Here is a 20,499-nt window from a genome sequence, read left to right on the forward strand (position 1 = left end):
TGATCCAAATCTGTAATTGTCACCTTTTTTAAAACAAAAAACTCCCAACTTTATTTGAATTTATTTGATTTGATTGATATTTCCTCATATACCCCTTAAAGTCTTAACACTCCCCTCCATCATTTCTCCTCCTTTTCCCTCTTTCTTCCTCCTCTTCCCCCTTTTCCTCCTCCTCTCCTCCTTCTCCGTCACCCCTCCTCCTTGCAGTTCACTTTGAAAAAACTGAATTGCTTTTTCTGTGGGCTTATCATCGTACCATCACATTCTGTAATGAAGAATGCTTACTGATTTCCTTACTGTCTCTTAGCTTATTCCTCTGTGTTTGTCTGTTTTATTGTTTTGTTTGTTTGTTTGTTTGTTTGGTGGTACTGGGGTTCCTGGAAACACTTTTACCTCCGCGCTATTTATTTGGAAACAGGGTCTCTTAAATCAGTAAGGCTGGCTTCTAACCAGCACGATCCTCCTGTCTCCACCTCCCAAGCACGGAGATTACAAGCCTGCGCCACCACGCCTAGCCGTATGTCTGTTTTTTGAACTGGAGATTGAATCCAGGGGTATTCTACCTCTGAGCTATACCGCTAGCCCTATTTTTTATTCTTTATTTTAAAACAGGGTCTCACTACATTGCAGAGGAACTCACTAAGTTGCTGAAGCTGACCATGAACCTGCGATCCTCCTGTCTCAGCCTCCCAAATTCTGAGATTACAAGCACTACCACACCTGGCAATATATTTTTAAAAATTAGATTAAAAGACTGAATCTAGTTAAGGTTTTATTCGTTTCTCCAAAACACATACTAGGTATATTATATACTTGCTATTGTATCAGATCAAGAGGCATGTAGTGCTTGGTTATAATAGGAATGATGGTGGACAGAGTGATCAAGTAAACAAAAGCAGTAATCACAGTCTGACCAAATCCTTGTCACCTTTTTTAAAACAAAAAATTTGGATTTAGGATTTAGTTCTTATTTTCTTCTGCCTTTGATACCATTTAATTCCTCCTTCAATTTGTGTTTTGTTTTGTTTTTGTGGCACTGGAATTAGAACCCAGAGGCATTCTACCTCTGAGCTACACCCCCAGCCCTATTTTTTATTCTTTATTTTGAAACAGGGTCTCGCTAAGTTGCGGTGGGCCTCACTAAGTAGCTGAGGCTGCCCGCAAACCACAATCCTTTGGACTCAGCCTCCCAAATGCTGAGATTACAAGTGTGCGCCACCACGCCCAGCTGCACTATTAATGTTTTGAAGTAATAAATACTGCTGAAGAAAGTAGGATGAGCAGTTGGGCATATGGTGTACACTTGTAATCCCAGTATTTTGGAGGCTGAGACACTAGAACCACAGTTATAGGCCAGTCTCAGCATCAGGAAGTAAGCAAAACCCTGACTCAAAATAAGAAAAAAAGCCTGTCACTGGATTCAACCTGTAGTGCTATTTTAAAAAAAAAGAGAGATGATAGAGAAGGAAAAAGAAGGGTCTAAGACTAGCCAAGCTATAAAAGGCAATGACAGAAATAAAACAAACAGGAAAGCTGGGAAATGCATTTGATGGAGGGTAAGGATAGTGAGAGTTGAGTTATAACACAATCTGATGGAATTTGTAAAAGTAGGGACTGTGGGCAGATAGGTATTAACTGAAACAAAAAAAGTGGGTAAAGCAGAGTGTGAGATCACTGCTAGTGGCCACCGCTCGCAGGCAACGCTGATGCAGCTTCCTTGGCTCCTCAGCATCTGCCCTGACCTGGGCCTTGCGCCTGCACTACGCCCAAGACAGTGTTTGCGTGAATGAAGTGTCTGCGTGGTCACCAACAACAAGGGAGTTTGGGAGAAGCCACTCTATTTAACTGAGTTTGCTTAAAAGATTAACCCACTTAGCCCCTAGCAACTCAGAACCCAGAATACATTGAGAAGTGAAATGTCCGACGGGTTGGCAGGAGATTAAAAAGAAACAAGTCTCTGAGCCTCTCCTGCCTCAAAATTTTGAGCAATCAGTTACGATTTTTTCTATATTCGGACTATAATTGTCTAATTGCCCAGAAATTTAAAAAACGTACATGGCTTCTTTTATAGCTCATTTACATTTTATAAAACTATTATGGGTTAGAAACATGCTGTCAATAGTTAAGAAAATCTTTAACAAGTTCTTCTTTCTATTTACTTATTTATTTAAACAGTCTCACTGAGTTGCAAAGGGCCTCACTAAGTAGCTGAGGCTGGCCACGAACCCAGATCCTCCTGTCTCAGCCTCCTAAGTACTGGGATTACAAGTGTGTGCCTGACTCAAGAATTCTTTCTCTCTCTCTCTCTCTCTCTCTCTCTCTCTCTCTCTCTCTCTCTCCCTCTCTCTCCTTCTCTCTCCTCCTCCTCCTCTTCTTCTCCTTCTCCTTTTTTTTTTTTTTTTTTTTTTTTTTTTTGGTGGTACTGGGGTTCCCAGAAACCCTTCTACCCCTGGGCTATATTCCCAGACCTATTTTATATTTTTATTTGGAAACAGGGTCTCTTAAGCCAGCAAGGATGGCTTTGAACCTGAGCAATCCTCTTGTCTCCGCCTCCCAAGTGCAGGGATTACAAGCGTGCGCCACCACGCCCGGTGTAACAATTCTTCTTTCTAAAAGATTGGTTTCGTCTATATGACAAACTTTATTTCTCACCAAATTTGAAAAGGCCGAGTAGCTATACCCATAAACAGGTATAGACTTTGTTATATTCAAAATAAGCAAATGTTACTGACCTTTATTGTCTGCTGCTATAAATCCCAGGATATTTTCATGGCGTAACATTACTGTCTGATAAATCTCTGCCTCACGGAACCATGAACGTTCTTCTCTAGAAGAAAATATCTTAACAGCAACTTCTTCTCCTCGCCACTTTCCGCGCCAAACTTCTCCAAATCGACCTTTGCCAATGCTCTCTTGTAACACAATAGTTCTTGCAATTGTTCTCTGAACAAGCAATGGTAAACCTAAAGACAAAAATAAACGGTATTCAACACAATCAATAATATGATTCAAACCCCAGGACACACACTAATAAGTAATCCAGACAGGTATTACTCCCTAAGCTCTACCCTTAAGGAACTTATGATTTCACTGGGGAGATAGAGTACATCTGTAAAAAATGACCAATTAAAAAGAGAAAGGAACATAATAAATACAATAATAGAAGCCAGAAACTCCTGCCCAAAGGGTCAGCATAGGCCTTGAAAATTAAGCTGAATCTTGACTGTCATTTACAGAAGGGATAGGACACAGAGGTCAGGTGGTGAGAGCAGGAGTAAAGCAAAGGCTTTTTGTAAAGAAAATGGACAATGCATGTCTCAGTAACCAGCCTGCTCACTCAGAGAACACATGCGGCACAGCTGTGGAAGAGACGGGACGCAGCAGATGAAGAGTGCTGAAGCCCAGCCAGGCTCACAATGACCAGTGAGGGCTGTGGGTAAAAATAAGAACCCACTGCCGGGCGTGGTGGTGCATCCTTATAATCCCCGCGCTTGGGAGGCGGAGACAGGAGGATCACGCTGGCTGTTTCGAAAAAAGTATAAAATAGGTCTGGGAGTGTAGCCCGGAGGTAGAAGGACTTCCAGGAACCCCAGTACCACAAAAAAAAAAAAAAAAAAAAAAAAATTAAAGATGTCTGAGGAAAGGACCATAATGGGGGAAAAATTCTTTAATATTATTTTTTAAAGATTAATCTGGGAATGATTTTATTGATAGGAGGAAAAACAAATGTAAACACAAGAAACACAGAAATCAATTCTAATAAATGACTCAAAATTATAATGAAAACCATTTCAAGGCAAACACTTTATTTGCTCAGAGCTGTGTACTAAGGAAACATGGGGTAGCTGAATAAATGATATCAAGTAACTTACCTTGATAATAGGGCAACTGTGCTTTCACTGATAATAGGGCAACTGTGCTTTTTGTCTTACGCCAAAAAACTTATTTTAAGTATCACCATGCTTACTTCATTTACAATAATTTGCTAACTACCTATAAGGTATTCTGTAGGCCGGGTGTAGTGGCGCACGCTTATAATCCCAGCATCCGGAAGATTGAGACCAGAGGATCACTTTTCGTAGGTAGCCTTAACTACTTAGCAAGGCCCTTCACAACTCAGAGAGACCATTTCAAAAATAAAAAGCCAAAACAAAGAACTGGGAGTGTGGCTCAGAGGTAGAGTGATGCTGGGTTTCATCCCCAGTACCACACACACACACACACACACAAAAGATATTCTGTATCTGGGACAATCACTTATAATACATCCCTTATTCACCAAGCAACTATCACTTTGACTTATACCGACACTAAAAAGTAAAATACCAGCATACACCATATTCTATGCTAGTATTTTATTTACACAATCTATGTACACATAAATTTGTATTATTTATAAACTATACTCAGAGCAATAGTAACTGTAACTATAATTTTGATAACTATACTTACTATATCAGATGAATTCAATGAAAATAAATGAAATTATCTACTCTTTGGTTTCCTAATGTGAAATGTTTATAAGTCCAAATACTAAATCTTTAAAGCAATCAGAAGCTCTCCTCTTGTCCTGCAAGTTTCTCACATGGGTCCTTTCATTCCCTTGCTTACTCAGTACCTTGTGCCACACAGTCTGCAATATAATTACAGTTATTTCTATGCACAAGAAGACTGTGCATAAAAACAGATATGTGAGCCAGGCGTGGTGGCTCACGCTTGTAATCCCTGCGCTTGGGAGGCTGAGACAGGAGGATCACACAGGTTCAAAGCCAGCCTCAGCTACTTAGTGAGGCTCTCAGCAACTTAGTGAGACCCTATTTCCAAATAAAGTATGAAATAGGTCTGGGAGGATAGCCCAGGGTAGAAAAGCCCCTGGGTCCACCCCCACAGTACCACAAAAAAAAAAAAGACCCCAAAAAAACCTGTGACAAATTCTTAAAATCAAGGAGTTCTTTTGTTCTACAGGAAATCGATTCCTAATTAATGTATGTTGTTTAATGTAGATACTATTTTAAATTTTATTATAGTCATGTATAGGGCTACACCATTTATTTATTTATTTATTTATTCATTCATTTATTTATTTATTTTGGTGGTACTGGAGTTCCTGGAAGCCCTTCTACCTCTGGGCTACACACCCAGACCTATTTTATTCGGAAACAGGGTCTCTTAAGCCAGCGTGGCTGGCTTTGAACTTGTGCGATCCTCCTGTCTCCACCTCCCAAGCACGGGGTGTACAAGCGTGCGCCACCACGCCGGGAAACACACCATGTACTTAAAAGAATACTGAAAGCCAGGCACAGTGGTAACATGTCTATAACTCAGTACTTGGGAGGCGGAGACTGGAGGACTGCAGTTTCGAGGCCAGCCTCAGCAACTTAGTGAGACCCAGTTTAAAAGTAAAAAAATTAAAAAATGCTCGGGATGTGGCTCAGAGGCAGAATGTCCCTGGGTTGACTTCCTAGTACTCCCTCTCCCTAAAAAATAAGTAAGATTATACTGAAGAGTTAATTTAAGGAGACTAATCTTGAAGATAGAAAGGCAAGTGAAAGAAGGAAGGGAGGGAGGGAGGGAGGGAGGGAGGAAAGAAAGGCAGGCACACACAAATAGAAGCCTGAAAAATGCCTGACAGGTTTAGGACTTATATAAAAAGTAACAGACAAAAAAAAAAAAAAAAAAAAAAAGCTTTTATCTTCCCCTTCACCACTGGATTCTAGATACAGAATTAAAATTAAAAACCAAGTTGAGGGCTAGAGATGGAGCTCAGTGGTAGCACTTGGCTAGCATGTGCAAGGCCCTGGGTTAAGTCCCCAGTATTACTAGTACAGAGAGAGACAGGCAGGCAGGCAGGCAGGCAGGCAGGCAGACAGGCAGGCAGGCAGGCAGGCAGGCAGGCAGGCAGGCAGGCAGGCAGGCAGGCAGGCAGGCAGGCAGGCAGGCAGACAGACAGACACAGACAGAGAAATCGAGATATTTCATATTATCTATACTGGGTTACCATAACCCACATAATAGTAACAATTTTCTTTAAAAGACAAAAATAAACAAGAGGCCTAATTTAAACCTCTATATTCCCCACTTTATTCTTCAGTATCTTTAAATCAGCTTGAAAGAAAATATCAAATGAGAAGGGCCCCAAAACTCCACATGCAGTGGACAATGAAAGTAAGACCTGACAGCATGCACATATTAGTAGCAGGAGATTGTGAGCATATACAAGACCTCCTCAGCGCTGGCTAGGAGAGTAGCTTTTCAAAACGGGCACAGGCTTTGCAATCTAATTGCATCTCAAATACAGGCACATGTACAATCTGTGATTAAATTAATGTAACAGGGATTAGGTCATCTTAGAGGTTAGAGCTACAACAGCCCGGCTCCTCACTGTCTCCCTGTAGTTCCCAAGTGAAAATTACAGTCTTTGAGAGGTAGAGATAAGGCCTTTCCTCAAATATGGTCACGATGCTGAGTAATGAGCATGTGAGTTCAAAACAGGAAATGCTTAGTTGTGCCTTTTCCTCAGCGAATGAGCAAAGGGTATTAGATGTTTTACTTAATGCACGAGTCCTACACACAGGTACATTAAAACTTTATAATGAATAGAGAAGGGAAACAGATGACCTTTTCTGCTATCTTTCAATACAAAATGGCTTCTGCAGGGATAAGTGCAGAGAGAATTCAGCACAAACTGACTGGGAAAGGGGGCCCAAAACTAAATGTTTTTTGTACAATGGAGTTGATGCAATATGTCAGTTTTCTTCTCAATGTTTTCAATAAGAATTACACCTGTCATTTGGACATAACTCTCAATTTAGCAAGTGCTTTCACACAAACATCTTGTCTCACTGGAACTTCACAACAGTCCAATGACGTGCAAAGGGCAGGGTTCATCACCTACATTTTAAAGATGAAATAACTCAAGCATGTGGTATCAGCTAACTGCCCAAAACCACAAAGCTAGCAAACAAGTAGACAACGTTTTGAAGGGAAGGCTTAAATGGAGAGAGAAAAGCTTTTAGATAGTAAGGGTTGTGGTCCCTGATGGACCTAGAATATATATAAAGAGGGGGGAAAATTCCATTCTTTATTTTATGTCTACCTTTTGAAAGGTAAATAAATATACTCTTATTTGGGAATTGACTGCCATCCACACAACATACCTTTTAATTGTTTTGGTGGGCTTATGAGCATGGGCTGCTTTAAGTCCCTTAGGTGTAAATTTGGCAATCAAGGAACAGGTCCAAGAGGTCAATTCCAAATGACACACAGCCATCCTGATTTTCTATGGCTTTGTTCCTTGTTTATCATAGTTTTGGACCACAGTAACTTATAAGAAAAATTTTCTCTGGGAACCACTTGAATCTTGAACTCAGAACCAATGGGAAACCCTAGAAAGACCTAAAACCCTCTGTCCACCACTCTTGCCTAAAGACTGCCATATCTTCAGTACCAAAGCTGCTCCTTCTCAGTCGAACCTCCCCTGGCCTCCCTTCCACACCAATCTCAGGAGTCTAGGCTGTCTCTAGGCTGCCTTAACAGACTGAGGCTCCAGTGTAAGCCTCTGTTCTAGCAGTCAGGGAAAGAACTCATTCACTGAATATATGTGGCCAAGGTCTGTCTATTTATTTATTTATTACACTGGGAATTGAGCCCACAGGCATTTTACCTCTGAGTTACACCATCAGTCCTATTTTATTTTTTTTGAAACAGGGTCTTGCTGGGTTGCTGACCTGAGTCTTACTAAATTGCTGAGGTCGGCCTCAAATCTGCAATCATCTTGTCCCAGCCTCCCAACTACTGGGATAACAGGTATGTATACCCACCCAGCTGTATATGGCCAAATTCTACAGAAGACTTAAGATCATGGGATCAGTTTGCTCATGTCACTTAAATGAATGAACAGATATGCATAAATACCGACATATTAACTTTCTTAAAAGAGACATTTTTCATTATACGAGCTTTATCATTAATGTGTTTTTGTACTTCAAAACTATATTCTTCCTGAGTAACGGTTTTTTTTTTGTGTTTTTTTTTTGTTTTTGGTACTGAGAATTGAACCCACTGAGCTATACTCTCAGCCCTGTTTTCTTTCTCACCTCTCTTTCCTTCTTTCTTCCTTTCTTCCTTCCTTTCTTTCTTTCTTTTTTTGGAAACATGATCTTGCTAAGTTGCTGAGAGCTGGCTTCAAATCCACAATCCTCCCAAGTACTGGGATTACAGGTATGTGCCACCATACTTGGCTCCTCAGTCACAACTTGTGTTCCTTTATTATAACTTGACTGTAAAGTTAGTGAAGTTTTTATTGTGTATCCTGTGTATTATATAAAACTAACTTACAGTTTTCAAAAGGCAGTATATCACATTTAAATTTTTTTTTTTTTCGGTACTGGGATTGAACCCAAGGGCATTCTACCTTTAAACTATACCCCCAGCCTTATTTTTTATTCTTTATTTTGAAATAGGGTCTCACTGAGTTGCAAAGGGTGTAAGTAGTAGCTGAGGCTGTCTCAGCCTCCCAAATGGTGGGATTGCAAGGATGTGCCAACACACCCGGCTTGTTCCATACTTCTGATGAGAAAACAGAAGCCCAGAGAGGAAATATGGTTTAACTAAGATAACAGAGGTAATCAATGACAATGTGGAATCTAGATCTATTGATTTCCCTCTTAGTCTTCTTCCAAATCACATGTAAGGAAAAGTAAGACAATCCCCCATCAGTTTAAAAGTGAAGTACTGCTATGACAAAATCCACCTCCAGATGATTCTGACAATTAGTCTATTTCTGATCCTACAAAAATTAACAAATACAACTGAGAAAAGCAAACATTACAGAGGTCATGGATTCACAAATTAAATAAGAAGAATCTACTTATTAAATAACATGGTTAGACTTTTTCTGAAGAACTAAGAATTCATGGGTTTAATGAAAAACTAGACCTGCTTCAAAGACAAAGACAATTTCATATATTGTTAAAAAAGCAAATAACCTTCTAAACACATTTCAGTCCTGCCTACTTTCAAATACTTTAGGGGAAAAAAGCTGCTAACCAGTCCTGAATAGAATATGTAGCTGCAGATCATTTAAACATCTTTGAACTTCAGCTTCACCTATGTGGTACAGTTGTCCTTAGCCTTTCTACCTCAACTGTCATAAAAAGTAAATGAGATTATCTAGGTGAGGATGCTTTGAAATTTATACAACTCTGAAGCTGAATTACTGACTTCTTTTGATGGTAAAATCAAGGTCCAATTTTTTATACTAAACTAGCCAGGCAGATATACCACAAACATTTTGCCTTTATTCCTCAAACCTGAAATACTATTCACACTATCATAAGTTTTAATAGACTAAGCCAAATAATAAATACCACAAGTTATTTTTAAAAAGACTTAATAAAAAGGAGAAACAAGTTACATTACCTGATCCAGATCCTGATGTTGTCATGTCATAAATTAAATCTTTTAATGTAGTACCCTCCGAAATGAAAGGGCGATCTAAAGAAGGATCCTCTTCATTTGGCACTCGATGGTGAATGACAGTGCGGTTATGGCAGATATAGACCATCAACATGAGTGAGATGCAGACGAAACAAACTGGTCCAGCAATGACAGCTGCCAGCTCAACAGGACCCAGGCCAGGTGACTGCTTTACTGAAAAAGGGCCTCAAGTGAAATAAACATCAACAATAACAAAACACTAGAGGTGGCACCCACATTTCCCCACTCTTCCATACTTTTCCTGCAACTGGCCACTACCATCACTTAGCCATAGATCTTCATCTCAGCAGCTCAGCAGTGCCAAACCCAGATCGAGTACACCTTTCACTTTTTCTCTCATTGGCTCTGCCTTTATGAGCACTAGCTCTATCAATACCCTTTCACTCCTCCTGTGTTTTCCAACCATCAGCTAATTCACTGCCACCAACATCCTAGGGCCTTCCGTTCATTATTTCAGGTCACTAGTAAAGGAACCAGTAATCTGAAAAAATTCCCACTTATGTCTCTCTCTTTTTTGTTTTTTGTTTTTTGTTTTTTTTTTTTGGTGGTCCTGGGGTTCCTGGAAACCCTTCTACCTCCAGGTTACACTCCCAGACCTATTTTATATTTTTACTTGGAAACAGGGTCTCTTAAGCCAGCAAGGCTGACTTCGAACCACCGTGATCCTCCTGTCTCTGCCTCCCAAGTGCAAGGATTACAAGCATGCGCCACCACGCCCAGCTAATGTCTTTTAAAATCATATTTTTCCCTAAGTACTTTGGACTTCTCTTCTTATTCTAAGGCCCAGTACCTGCTTATAGCTAGAAAATAAAAATGCAAAATTACAATGAGCAAAAAACAAAACAAGCCTCTCACCTTACCATCTCAAAACAACTCAATTTCAGTATGTGTATCTATACCATTTTTTAAGGCAAAATACATCCTTTGATTTTTAAAGAGTACACACATACACACACACACACACCCTTTCTAACCACTTGAACTTTTAATTCCAGATCAAGTTTCTCTTAATAACATTTTACACTGTTTCAGAACCACATTAATTACACTTATTTTGACATTCATCCTGGTTTAAGTAATTCATTTTTTTATATCACATTTTTCCCATTCTTGAGATCTTTATTTGAATTTATCATACAGAATCCTATTTCTAGTCATTTCTTTCAGGAATAATATAAAGACACTTATACACTGAATACTTAATAAACTAAAGAGTGATGTTGCCTTTATATATAAAATATCACTGCATATTTCAAGAATTTAGCTTTCCAATCAATATATAATGTCCCAATGCCCTCTGATACTTAAAAAAGGCACAAAATCTGAACATTTTTCCTTTTATAGGGAACCAGTGTTTACATGCACTAAGTGCTTATCTGATTTTTTTTATTCCGTGTGTGTGTGTGTGTGTTGTACTTGAAATTTAATGCAGGGACATTCTACCACTGAACTATAGCCCCAGACCTGTTTTACTTGAAACAGTCTTTTAAAGTTACCATGAATGCTGACTTTAAATCTGAGATCCTCCTCTCTCAGCCTCCTAAGTACTAGGATTACAGGCATGCAATACAATGTCCATATGGTTTTCTTCATTTTTGAAAATGGTCATTTTTAAAATAATGTTTTGGGGTAGATTTTTTGTTTTTTGTTTTCTGCAGTACTAGGGATGGAACCCAGGGGCATTCTACCTCTGAGCTACATCCCCAGCCCTATTTTTATTTGTTTTTGGTTTTTTTTGTTGTTGTTTTTTGGGGTTTTTTTTGCAGGTCTGGGGATGGAACCCAGGGGCATTTTACCTCTGAGCTACACCCTCTGCCCTATTTTTTTACTCTTTATTTTGAAACCAGGTCTCACTGAGTTGCAGATGGCCTCACTAAGTAGCTGAGGCTGTCTGTGAACCACGATCCTCAGGTCTCAGCCTCCCGAATGCTGGGATTTCAAGCGTGCGCCACCACGCCTGGCTTTGTTATTTTGAAACAGGGTCTCACTGAGTTGCAGAGGGCCTAAGTAGAGGCTGTCTTCGAACCATGATCCATCTGTCTTAGCCTCCCAAATACTGAGATTACAAAAGTGTCCACCACATCTACCTGATAGGTATTTTTTAAGTAATTTTGCCTAATATCCTTCTCTCTTCAGTCTGTGCTCATGTCATTTTCTGGAATTCTAATAAGCATATTGGATCATCTAGATTGGTCTTCTAGCTCTCTTAATTTGTTCACCAACTGTCATTTTCTCTGAATTGTAACACAATTTTTCAAGCTGGACTATAAAATTATAGCATCCAGTCTGCTGTTCATTCTCAATATTGCATTTTTAAAAACATTAATCAACTGAGCTTTTCTCTGAAAGCAATCTTTAACAACTGTGAAATGTTATTTTGTACTGAACAACTGAAAACAAATCTTAGACTGTCTAAAAGTTCTTCACTAACTAGTGATAAGCTTATTTCATAAGATGATATCTACTCTAACTTAGCCAGTTCGGTTTACTTCTTTTGAACCACAAAATCTTTTCATTTGGTAATTCCTCACTGTTTGCTTATACTGGAAATGTGAAGTTTATGTTTGTTTAGAATTAGAAATGAGGCACTTCCTCACAAGATTTTAGAAATCCTTCAGTTATTTTAAGTTTAAACAATAGAAGTGGGAAATTTGGGAATTATTTTCTTTGCTATATTAAAACTACATTTGCCTACACAGATGTCACAAAGAAATTACAGGCTAACAGTTTTTACCACAGGGAGCTTTATTAGCTTGCTGAAAACATGTGGAAGGCTGCCTCCCTCCTGTACTGGCAGGCCTGGGCTCTTTGAGTTAGGGACTGCTTCCTATTTTAGTGATCAGGAGCCCTGGACCAACTCTGAGTGGAAAGTGAGGTCTGCTGCGAGCATCGAAAAAACCAGTGTTCCCTAAAAGAGAACTGAGTCTGTGTTTGCCCCTGTAGCCTAACCTCATCCCCAGACCCTCGGTTTAAGGTACTGATGGGACTTTGCATGGGGTTCTTTCACTAATGTTTTTCTTCTATGGCTAAGCCAATTCTTCATCAGTCTGGAGTCATCTGTACATAAACCACAGAAGTTCCTCACAAGTGCTAGCATGTGGGCGGCATTTTCCACTAATTCTACTAGTATTAGTATAGATTTTTTCCATTTTTACATTCCTTTATTACAGTAATAATTCTGGATTTGAAGGAAGTAGTAAAACAGTTAAATATATATGCTTACACTTCCATCTTAAATTAGCCCTTAAAAATTTTTAAAAAAAATTAGCCCTTAAAGTTAAAAAGTTAATCCAACCCTAAGAGCTGATGATCAAATATCTGGCTCTACCAGGACATTTTAAAACATAAACTATGGCTATGCCAAAAATCTAGAAACCTTGTAATTTTTTTTTTTTTTTTTTTGGGCGGTACTGGAGGTGGAACCTAGGGACATTCTACCTCTGAGTTACACCTCCAACCCTACTTTTTATTCTTTATTTTGAAACAGGGTCTCACTGAGTTGCAAAGGGCCTCACTAAGTAGCTGAGGCTGTCTGTGAACCGCGATCCTCCTGTCTCAACCTCCCGAATGCTGGGATTACAAGCATGCACCACCATGCCCGGCTTGCCTTGTAATTTATTTAAACATGAAGATTATATATAAAAAAGGTGAAATTAAAAAATAAAATCATCTAAATTGTTTAGTGCTCCTCTCAAATCCTGCCCATTAAAAGGCTATTGAATGCTTTAAAAGGAAAGAACCTTATACAAGAAAAAAAGAAATTCACTCTGAGGACAAAGTAGAAAAACCCAAAGGACATACTACTGCTTTGAGAGTTGTCAGAATTAGTTTATGAGGTTACTCTTTTAGGCACAACAGATATTACTGAAAGTGTATCCTGGAACCACCTTCTCTAACAATATGTACCCAGGGGTCTAGATCTTTATTCTTCTGGGAATTCATCTCTGGACAAGTTACTTTCTGCCTCACCTAACTGTGTTGAACTAAACAATTTCTATAATCCCTTCTAGTTCTGAAATCATTGTCAAAGCCTAAGAGCTTCTCTTTTGGTACCCAGGGGAGAAAAAAAAAAAGGTTTTCAACTTACCAGTAGTTGGGAGTTCTATTTTATTGCAGTGGTCCTGATTGCAGCAATATGTTGTAGTAACAGACCCAGTTTTTGAAGAGGGAGCACATACAAATGGCCTGTCTCGAGGAATTAAGTCGATTTCAGCTATACACATGCTATTGTGTATAACTTTATCTGTGGTCTCTGTGACAGAGACAAAGCAGAGTCCATCTGTCACGCATGTAAAATTATCTTTTGTACAGAGGTGGCAGAAACATTGTAATGCTAGAAAAAGAGAACAAGATTTTACTGGGGGGGGGAATCTCAAGATCCACAGTTTAAAATTATGCAATATTTACTCTATTACTATATTCTTGATCCTATTATCACACAATTTATACCCACTATTCAAAAAATAAAAACCCCTACTGCTCTTAGAGCCACATACATGTAAAAGCTCACAGAAATACATTGAAAATTTGGGCTCAGTCTTTTTCCTAAATTTTTTTCTTCCAAGTAAGTATAGGGTGGGAAATGTTATGTAACATTTCACTGAGATTTGCTCACCCATTTGAAAACAAGTATACTTAGATGTTTAATGGTTATATTTGTTTTTAGCTCAAAACTATGCATTCACATACATCCTCCCTGAGGAAAAACACTACTATGGACTCACTGGAGGTTGGAAATAACATTTCAGTGACTTCATGGTAATAGAGAATCATATTGAACCAGATGCTCTCCATTCACCTTTGTGCAAACCCTAAGAACGACACTTCGTCTTCTAGCTGGGGTATTGTCTTTCACAGTAAAGTCAAGCAGATTACACTAGTCACAATTCATATATTTTCCAACCACATAAATAACCTGGTTACAGAAATAACTGGAAAAACACTGGCTCCATGCCCACTTACATCTACTTGATCTTGAGAGCTTGGCTCCAGAAATGACCCCTTTAGGAAGTCTTACCATAACTATTGCCAACACCTTCCCATTTAACACAGATACCTATACACACTCTTAAACATTCTTTAAAAAGGTTAAGTGTTCTTCAAAGTATATACTGCTTAGAATTACTATTTTCTCTCCCATATGAAACTGTATGTTCCTTGCGGCTAGAAACCTGTATGAATCATTTCTATAAATCTGCCATCTAGCACAATGCCTGATACATAGCAGCATTAAAAAAGAATGCTTGTTGAATGAACAATATAATGCCATATGTCACTGTTGAAAAAATGGAGGCCATCTATGCCACTGGAAAAGGACTCCTGAATTTGCACCTCCTTTCTCTTGGACTGTGCCCTTAAGAGGTGCCTTTCCTCTGCTGTTTTTTATTGTTGTTTGTTTGTTTGTTTTGTGGTACTGGGAATTGAACCTAGGGGCATTAGAAAGATGCTGAGCTAAACCCCCAGTCCTAATTTACTTTTTATTTGAAAACAGGGTCTCATTAGGTTGCTGACATTGGCCTTAGACTTGCAACCCTCCTGTTTCAGCCCATCACATCCTGCACTTCCTTGCTAATTTTAACCTGTATCTTTTCACTGTGATAAACTCTAACCAGGACAATAACAGCTTTTCTGAGTTCCATGAGTCCTTCTACCAAACCATCATGACTGAGGGGTGATCTTAGGGACTCACAACTGATTTGTTAAATTAAACTCAGAAAGTCAGGCTCTTCTCAAGCAGCTGTTTCTTGGTTATGGGTGTAATTTGCACATTTTTTTTACTGTATTTATAGAACAGTAAAGTTTTGCCTTAACCATTATAAAAAAATGTTCTTTCTTCCTAGACAGCTTAGCTATTTGACTTAACTCTTCCCAAGTATGAAAGAAACTCAAGAAAAGTACAAAAAAATCACAATCTACTTAAAGACTGTTAAAAGAGATAGTTGTTATATATGCTAATATTTGCTGGTAAGTATAAATTCCCAGCATATAATTTTTTAAGGAAGGATCTTGAGCTAGAAATTCATGGTCTTGCTTCAGGAGTATATAAATACCATAAAATTATAAGGCCAAACATACATATTTGCATTTTCAAGATCTACAGCTTTCAACACCACACACAAAAGGGTCTGTATGCCACAAAAGATTAAAACCACCACCACAGTATGGTGTTATCATCCTCTCCTGAACCCTCCTGACTCATGAGTAGTCAGCTGTTCAGCCTATGTTACTCTACCAAAAAGCTTAGTATGCAAAATCAACAACTCACAGTCTCAGCCTTCAAAGAGTTCCAATGACTACTGAAGGTAACCGCTATATCTAATGAATACTGCCATGAATAATCTCCCAGTATTCTAAGACTACCATGGCTGCCCTAACATCCATGAGATAAGGGTTCACAATTAAAATTTACTAAGATCCAAAACTTCTTACCATTACAATAGTTTTACCTTACATGATGTGTACGCACTCTCTCGCACGCAGTCCTTCCGTCTGTCCCCCTCTCCCTGCCCCCCTCTCTGCCAAGTTTAAACCCACTCTTCTTATAAATTAACCTATTTATAGTTTGCTGTCAAACTCTCTCTCATTTTAAGAAGGGCTGTGTTTTATTACTCACGTCTCTCAATCTGGATCCCTAGATAAATACTTGCTAAAACAGTGTTTCCCATACAATAGGTCACAAACATAGAAGGAAGAAGATGAGTTCAAGAGTTATGTGCACATTTCTAAAAAACACTTTCACTTTAAAGAAAGCAGAAAACAATGATAAACATTCTGGGTCACTGGTAACCACCATCTAAACAAGCACTATAACTAAGCATTCACTACTGATTCTGTGGCTGTGTGAAGATCTCATTCAGGTCCTATGTCCTTGTGGCACACTGCATAAAGCAAGTGTCACAGTAATTGTAACAGAGTAAAAAACATAGGAAACTTGAATCAAAGGAGCAGACAGCAATATGGCAATATCTGCATGGCGTATCCAAAAGTCTTAACAGAGAGTACCACATATGCACTGTAATATTTACAAATCTTACATGAATCCTATTTGTAGCATAATTTGCAGAGATTCATTAGTAGTGAATGAGATTGTTAGTATGTGATAACTTTTTTCCATTCTCACTCTAACAATAATTGGTTTAGAAAACTATTTAATGAAGGTTTCAATTACACAATAATGTTAACCCTATCTTCCAGTGAACAAAACAAAACAGCTGATATTTCATTAAAACTAATATTTTAGGAATGCTTGCTGACAACTGTTTTGGTTAGGCACAAGGTCTCATTATCCTTATCTTAGCAACAAAGCCCTGAAGTCATTAGTACTATCTTTCACAGCATTGCTGATGAGAACAGGCACTTGCAGCTTTTATTAGCACTTAAGTTAAAATTCTCAAACAAATGAAATCAGGTCTAAGACTATTCTTCTTCTACTATAAAACCTAAGCATCATCTATCATAATACATAATTGTATTAATGTGAATTTTGTGGGTTATTTTATCTTTTTCTGGTACTGGGTACTAAACTCAGGGGCATTCTATCTCTGAGTTACACTCCCAGGCCTATTGTGAAACAGGGTCTCACTAAGTTGCATTATGTTGTATAATTGTATTGGTCTCAGCATGGCCTGTGATGGTGAATGTGTTTGCTGTCAAAGATGCTTAAACTTTATGGTTGTTGAAGTAGATTACTGTTCCTTGGTTTGTAAACATATTCACCTCTTCAATACCAGAGATACTGTTTACCCCTAACTTCTTTAAGGAGAACTGAAATTTTTACCATCTATTGTAGCTGTTGTACGAATTACCTTCTTTCTTCAAACAATTCTTTACCCACCAATGCACATTTGTGATAGTTTTTTTCATCTGAGGCTCCTGTCCTCCCACCCCAAGGTGGAGGAAGAGACAGTGTCATCTTGCCCCCAGGGCAGCTGCCCCTGGCTCAACCTTGCCCCAGAGAGTCAGCCTGAGGGGAAGGTGCCTCACATCGCCTTCCTGTCCTGAGCCCTGTACCTTCCTGTATCACTTCTTCCTTCCTGTCCTGAGCCCTGTACCTTCCTGTATCACTTCTTCCTTCCTGTCCTGAGCCTTGTTACCTTCCTGTATCACTTATTCCAGGAACTTCCCGCCTCAACTCCCAGCTCCTGTCCTCCAGGTTTATCTTTTGAGAGAAGTTTTAAATTCTATTTTGCCACTAAAAACAGTATCTGAAACGGTGATTGCTGTTATGTGGTAAAATAGTTTAGGAAAAAATTAAAACAGATATTTAAAGATTATCATGAAGCCAAGAGTGGTAGCACACACCTGTAAGCCCAGTACTTAGGAGGCTGAGACAGGACAATCACAGGTTTGAAAAAGCCTGAGCAACTTAGTGAGGCTGTCAGCAACTTAGACCCAGGTTCAAAACGTAATATAGGGCTAGGGTGTAGCTCAGAGGTAGAATGCCCCTGGGTTCAATCCCTAGGATACCCCCCGCCAAAAAAAAGGTTACTATGAACACGAGCTTTAATTCCTCCTTCCTTCCTTCCTTCCTTCCTTCCTTCCTTCCTTCCTTCCTTTCTTTCTTTCTTTTTTTCTTGGAATCTTTTCTACCTCCACACTCTTTACATTTTTATTTGGAAACAGGGTCTCCTAAGCCAGCGTGTGCGGCTGGCTTCGAACCTGCGCAATCCTCCGGTCTCTGCCTCCCAAGCACGGGGATTACAAGCATGCACCACCACACCCAGCTAATTCCCATTTCTTAAAAATTAAACTTTATTTTATTAACTGGTAGATCTTGTCTCTGGCTATGCCTCCTGCCTCTTTTTAAAATGGGTTTTTGTTTTGTTTTTTTGTTGGTTTGTTTTGCAATACTGGAATGAAACCTAGGGGCATTCTATCTCCAAGCTACACCCCCAGCCCTATTTTTTATTCTTTATTTTGAAACAGGGTCTCACTGAGTTGCAAAAGGCCTTACTAAGTAGCTGAGGCTGGCTGCAAACCCAGATCCTCCTGTCTCAGCCTCTCAAATGCTGGGATTACAAGTGTGTGCCACCACACCTGGTTTGATTTTTTTCTTTTTTCATTCTTGTGGGGGGGGGGGTACTGAGCGTGGAACCCAGGGGCTTTTCTACCTCTGGGCTATACTCCCAGACCTCACTAAGTTGCTGAGAGCCTCACTACGTAGCTGAGGCTGGCTTTGAACCTAGAAGATCCTCCCAAGTGCTGGAATTACAAGCATGCGCCACCATGCCCAGTTTCATTTTAATTTTTAAATGCACGCACAGAGCAAAACTTCTATCTAGCCAGGCATGGTGGCACACACTTGTAATCCCCGCGCTTGGGAAGCGGAGGCAGGAGGATTGAGCAGGTTCGAAGCCTGCCTCACTAGCTCAAGAGACCCTGTTTCCAAATAAAAATATAAAATAGGTCTGGGAGTGTAGCCCAGAGAAGGTTTCCATCCCCAGTACCACAAAACAAAAAAACCTTCTATCTAAAAAAGGCAAAAAATGGCATCTCCTTCCCAACACTCCCCACTGTGCAACACCAAGCTATCAACTTTGCTCTTTCATTGTATCAATGAGCATCTCAAAAAGCTAAATATGAGGCTGGAGTGGTGGTGCACACTTGTAATCCCAGTATGAGGAAGCTTAGACAGAAGATCACAGGTTCAAGGCCAAACTAAGCTACTTAGTGAGGCCCTGTTCAAAATACATATATATGTAATGTATGTATGTATGTCTGGAAATGTAGTTTGGAAGTAGAATGCCCCTGGGTTCGATCCCAATACCACACATGCACATACACACGCACGTGCGCGCACGCACACACACACACACACACACACACACACACACACACAAAAGCCAGGTACTATGTGGGCTCTGAGGTATAGGGGTAAATAACAAAGGTATTTGCACTTAAGTAGTTCATGAAGGTGGATGAGTAAGGCATTAAACTGGTAATTAAAACTCAATCCCAAGAAAAATAATCAAAGTGCTTCATCTCTGCTGAGGTAGAAGAGATATCAAGAAATGCTTCAAGGGGCATAGAAGTGAGAACTTAGAGAATACGTACACTTTGCTGGACAGATGCACATGAGAAAGCTATCCTAAGTGGGTTTTCTTCATCAGTGCCAGGATTTCATCCTTAGTGATTAGAATTCCAAGTATCATCATCGAATTTAAATAACTCTCCAAGATGCTAACCATAATGGGTTTCAAAAGCAAAATGTTTATTTGGTTGTTTTGGAACTAGAGACTGAACAGAGGTGCATTCTAACTCTGAGTTGCATCCCCAGCTATTTTACTTTTTATTCTGAAACAGTTTTGCTCAATTGCTGAGGCTGGCCTCAAAACTGCAATCCTCCTGTCAGCCTCTCAAGTTCTAAGATTATAGGTGTATTCCAGCACACCCAACTTCATCAGCAAAATGAACATAATGCCTCCTCAACCTTGTTCATACCCTACTGAGATCAAAAAGTGAGATATGTTTACACACTTTGAAACTAAGATAGATTCTATAAACATGCAGAAATATATTACATATGATTAATAGAATTGTTCTAAACATGATTATTATTTCAAATTAACAATGAAATCTCTCTCTCCAAAAGTGGTGCTTAAAATTTCACTATAGATTCCTAGATTGACAGAACCACACAAAACCTTGAAGATCATCTAGTTCTAATTCAGTTCTATCATTTTATTAATGAACACGCCAAAACATTATCAAAATAATTTATAACAATATTCTACCCAGGTTACAGGTGGATGTGAATGCCCTCTAGATTATCATCATGAACACAAATATATATATATTTCTATCTCCTGGTATACTCATATGCTAGGTAACCCTAAACTTTAAAGACTCACAGGAAGATCAATAGGACAGAGCTTCTGCTTGATAGCAAAGATAAAAAACTCTGAATTCACTGCCTGGTACCTTTCTACTACATTGCCCAACTTTGCTTCTAAGCTTTAATCTCTACTAGTAGGCATAGCTTTCTTTATATGAGATGCACAT

At 39.1% G+C, this 20,499-nt stretch overlaps 1 protein-coding gene across 9 annotated transcripts in view; it reads right to left on the reverse strand.

Moving 5' to 3' along the window:
- Positions 1–20,499, reverse strand: part of TGFBR1 (transforming growth factor beta receptor 1) — a gene marked incomplete at both ends in the record, with an annotated part of 53,324 nt that overhangs the window by 11,595 nt on the left and 21,230 nt on the right. For 2 of the 9 annotated variants that reach the window (XM_080709316.1, XM_080709314.1), the window contains 3 exons: positions 2,733–2,963; positions 9,421–9,651; positions 13,586–13,831. The exons of 1 other annotated variant lie outside the window; for it this stretch is intronic. In XM_080709316.1, the coding sequence (XP_080565442.1) occupies positions 2,733–2,963; positions 9,421–9,651; positions 13,586–13,831 (708 nt within the window). Of the gene's footprint in view, positions 1–2,732; positions 2,964–9,420; positions 9,664–13,585; positions 13,832–20,499 lie in introns of all 9 variants that reach the window. 6 more of the 9 variants (XM_080709315.1, XM_080709313.1, XM_080709319.1 and 3 more) reach the window with 5 other exon arrangements.

The sequence above is a fragment of the Muscardinus avellanarius genome (assembly GCF_963383645.1).
Source record: "Muscardinus avellanarius genome assembly, chromosome: 13".
Taxonomy (NCBI): domain Eukaryota; kingdom Metazoa; phylum Chordata; class Mammalia; order Rodentia; family Gliridae; genus Muscardinus; species Muscardinus avellanarius.